Raw genomic sequence first — 2,857 nt, forward strand, 5'->3', positions numbered from 1 at the left:
AAACAATTTACACATTTCCATTACCTACAACATTACGGCTGGTTTGAAACAACTTACACCTTCCATTACCTACAACATTACGGCTGGTTTGAAACAATTTACACATTCACATTACCTACAACATGTTGACTATCCAATAAAATTCTAAACTTTATTGAATAACTTTGCAAAGCATCTTTTATCTGGCTTTCCAAAACTTTTTCCAGAACTAATGTAAGACTAATGGGTCTATAATTACTGGGACAATTTTTATCACCTCCCTTGAAAAGAGGAGTTAGATTAGCTAACTTCCAATCCTCTGGTACCTGCCCACTATTCAAGGACTGACAAAAAATAAGAGTAAGTGGCTCACATATCCAATCTTTAACTTCCTTCAAAACCTTTGGGAAAATATCATCTTGCCCAGAAGCTATATTGTATTTTAAACTTCCCAACTTCTTCTTAACCAGCTCAAAATTAATGCAGTCATCTTGTTTGATCTCATTTATCAACTGTTCAAGATGTGGAATACTGCTGAAATCTTTGTTAGTAAAAACCAAAGAAAAAGCAAAACTTAATAACCCAACCTTGTCATAATCATCAGATACTAGCCTTCCTTTATCATCCCTCAAGGGTCCTTCAGATTGCAACTACAAACATTCCACCACTGATTAGACTCTATAGACAAATGAAGCTGAAAATGACCCCATTACAGCTAAATAATCACTAATTTTAAAACTGTAAAAAGTTTTTAATCTACATATTACCTCAGTTTTCTCCATTGTTCTATCACAGTTCTCTTCTTGCTCCTCTTTTGTTAGACCAAACTTCAAAGTGGTATGTGAAGATCTTTCTTCTAAAAAACCAGCTTCTCCCATTGCTAGAAGTAAAAATAACATATCTTTGTCTCTAATATAACTTATACTTTCTAAACCATATTCAAAGTTCATACAATTTATTTAGCTTAACAGCCTTCTTATATAATTTCTTTTGTGATATCTACCAGAAAAGTGCTGGATTTTTTTTTCTTTTTTATAGGTAAAAAAAATGTTTTAACACTAGAGTAAGGTTTGAAATTATGACTTGACAAGATTTTAATCACTTACTTTAAAATTTAATAGTGTTCATAGTTAAAATTCAAGGCATTTATTTCTAATCTAAAATGTTTAGAAATTCACTTTTCAATTCACTTTTGTTTTTACTTGTAAAAAAAAGAAAATTTCTCAATGTTCAAACACACAAAACTCAGACTTTGTATTTTATTTATCTATTTCACACTGTTCAATATTAGTTCATTTGTAATGATAATTTTATTAATTTCTTACCTGTAAGATAATTGTACAAAAAGTTACTTTCAATTAGGTTAAGTGTTGTACTTTGACCAAGTCAGACTCAGTTTGAGTTGATAAAAAGTACTTTAATGGGAGTAGCTAATGGATCACTGGTTTCAGGTTTCTTATGTCAAGGACCAAAAGAATCCTACCTAATAATAAAAATATTACTACTAGTAAGTAGTAATATACGTCTCAGAGTCAGAGACATGAAATCATGTCACAATATAAAATAAGTAATTTGCAATCAATGATGGAAAATTCAGGCACAGTAATTAAAGTTAAATAAAATAGGTAACACTCAACCTTCCAAATCAAACTATTTCAAGCATTTGTCATTTTGTGTTTGGGAGAAGACAAAACATTTAAATTACAAATATAGTTAACTTATAATACACACTTACAACTTGTTAATGTAAAACTTTCTTCATTTTTCACTAATTTGATATCAGATGAAACATCCTGCTCCTTTTCAGAAATTAATTCAACTTTCATGTTCAATTCTTCCATAGTTCCATTAAGTTTCACGTTTATATTATTATTATTAATTGAAACTTAAAGTTAAACTTTTAAAGCTTACTCTGAACTACATACTGGTTAGCAATTAAACTTTAAAGTGTAATGTCTTCGTACTTCAATTTTAAAAAAAACGTTACAAAGTCTTTAATAAACACTAATAACTTTCAAATCAGTTAATAAGTTTCATCTTCACGACTTTACCAAAAACTATTGCAAGTATTCTTTATCTGAGATTAAATGATTTTGAAATAATATGCCCAGTAGTAGTACGAGACCAAAACAATCTTTACAAATGGATCCATGTTGTTTAATCACGTAGGTAACGTATCAATAAGACTGCTGCGAATGGAGGATGTCATGCACTCATATTGGTCAAATGTTGATTACATCACAGATTTGTGCAGATCATTTGAACATACTATAAGCTCAGCGCATGTGCAAAAACGTTTCAGCAGTAGCATGGGGTAATAGCTGTTTGTCCTATTTTTGTATTTACTAAATTATTTATTATTTAAAGAAAAACTCCTAGCAGTTTTTGTGGATAAGATAAAAATTGTGGTATTCTCAGGTGTAACTGATTTCCACAGGAGTGCATTACAATAAAAAAAAGTAGATCCGAATTCAGATAAATGACAGTTTGAACTTAATAAAATAAAAAGTCTAGAAATACGATGTAAAGTTTAAAATAATGTTTACAATTTATTCAGAGCACAAAATACAGTGCGTATTTACATTGATTATCTAGTTTTCGCACTATCATAGCGGCAAAACATAATTGATGGTGTATATCATCATCTTGTTTTAGCCACTTCAGCCCTTTGTTCTTTGGCAGATGAAGTTTTCTGCACATAAAGATATTTCAGAGTATTGTTACGACAGCGGGAGACACGTGACCTTAGTAACACGTCATATTCTCGAAGGTTCGTGAATCCTCGAGTGTTTACTAGAATTGCGGTACTGTATATATAAGACCGCCAAGAAGTGACGGCAACAATGTAATTGAATTGCAGACAGAGATAGATACGGAC

At 30.7% G+C, this 2,857-nt stretch overlaps 1 protein-coding gene across 1 annotated transcript in view; it reads right to left on the minus strand.

Moving 5' to 3' along the window:
- Window positions 1-2,182, minus strand: part of LOC106473547 (zinc finger protein 2 homolog) — a gene marked incomplete at its 3' end in the record, with an annotated part of 16,772 nt that extends 14,590 nt beyond the window's left edge. The window contains exons 1-2 of the mRNA XM_013934230.2: window positions 1,715-2,182; window positions 747-859 (exon numbers count right to left, since the gene is read on the minus strand). Of these exons, the coding sequence (XP_013789684.1) occupies window positions 747-859; window positions 1,715-1,820 (219 nt within the window). The remainder of the gene's footprint in view (window positions 1-746; window positions 860-1,714) is intronic.
- Window positions 2,183-2,857: the final 675 nt, after the last annotated feature.

Source organism: Limulus polyphemus, unplaced genomic scaffold (assembly GCF_000517525.1).
Source record: "Limulus polyphemus unplaced genomic scaffold, Limulus_polyphemus-2.1.2 Scaffold6268, whole genome shotgun sequence".
In the NCBI taxonomy this organism is placed as follows: domain Eukaryota; kingdom Metazoa; phylum Arthropoda; class Merostomata; order Xiphosura; family Limulidae; genus Limulus; species Limulus polyphemus.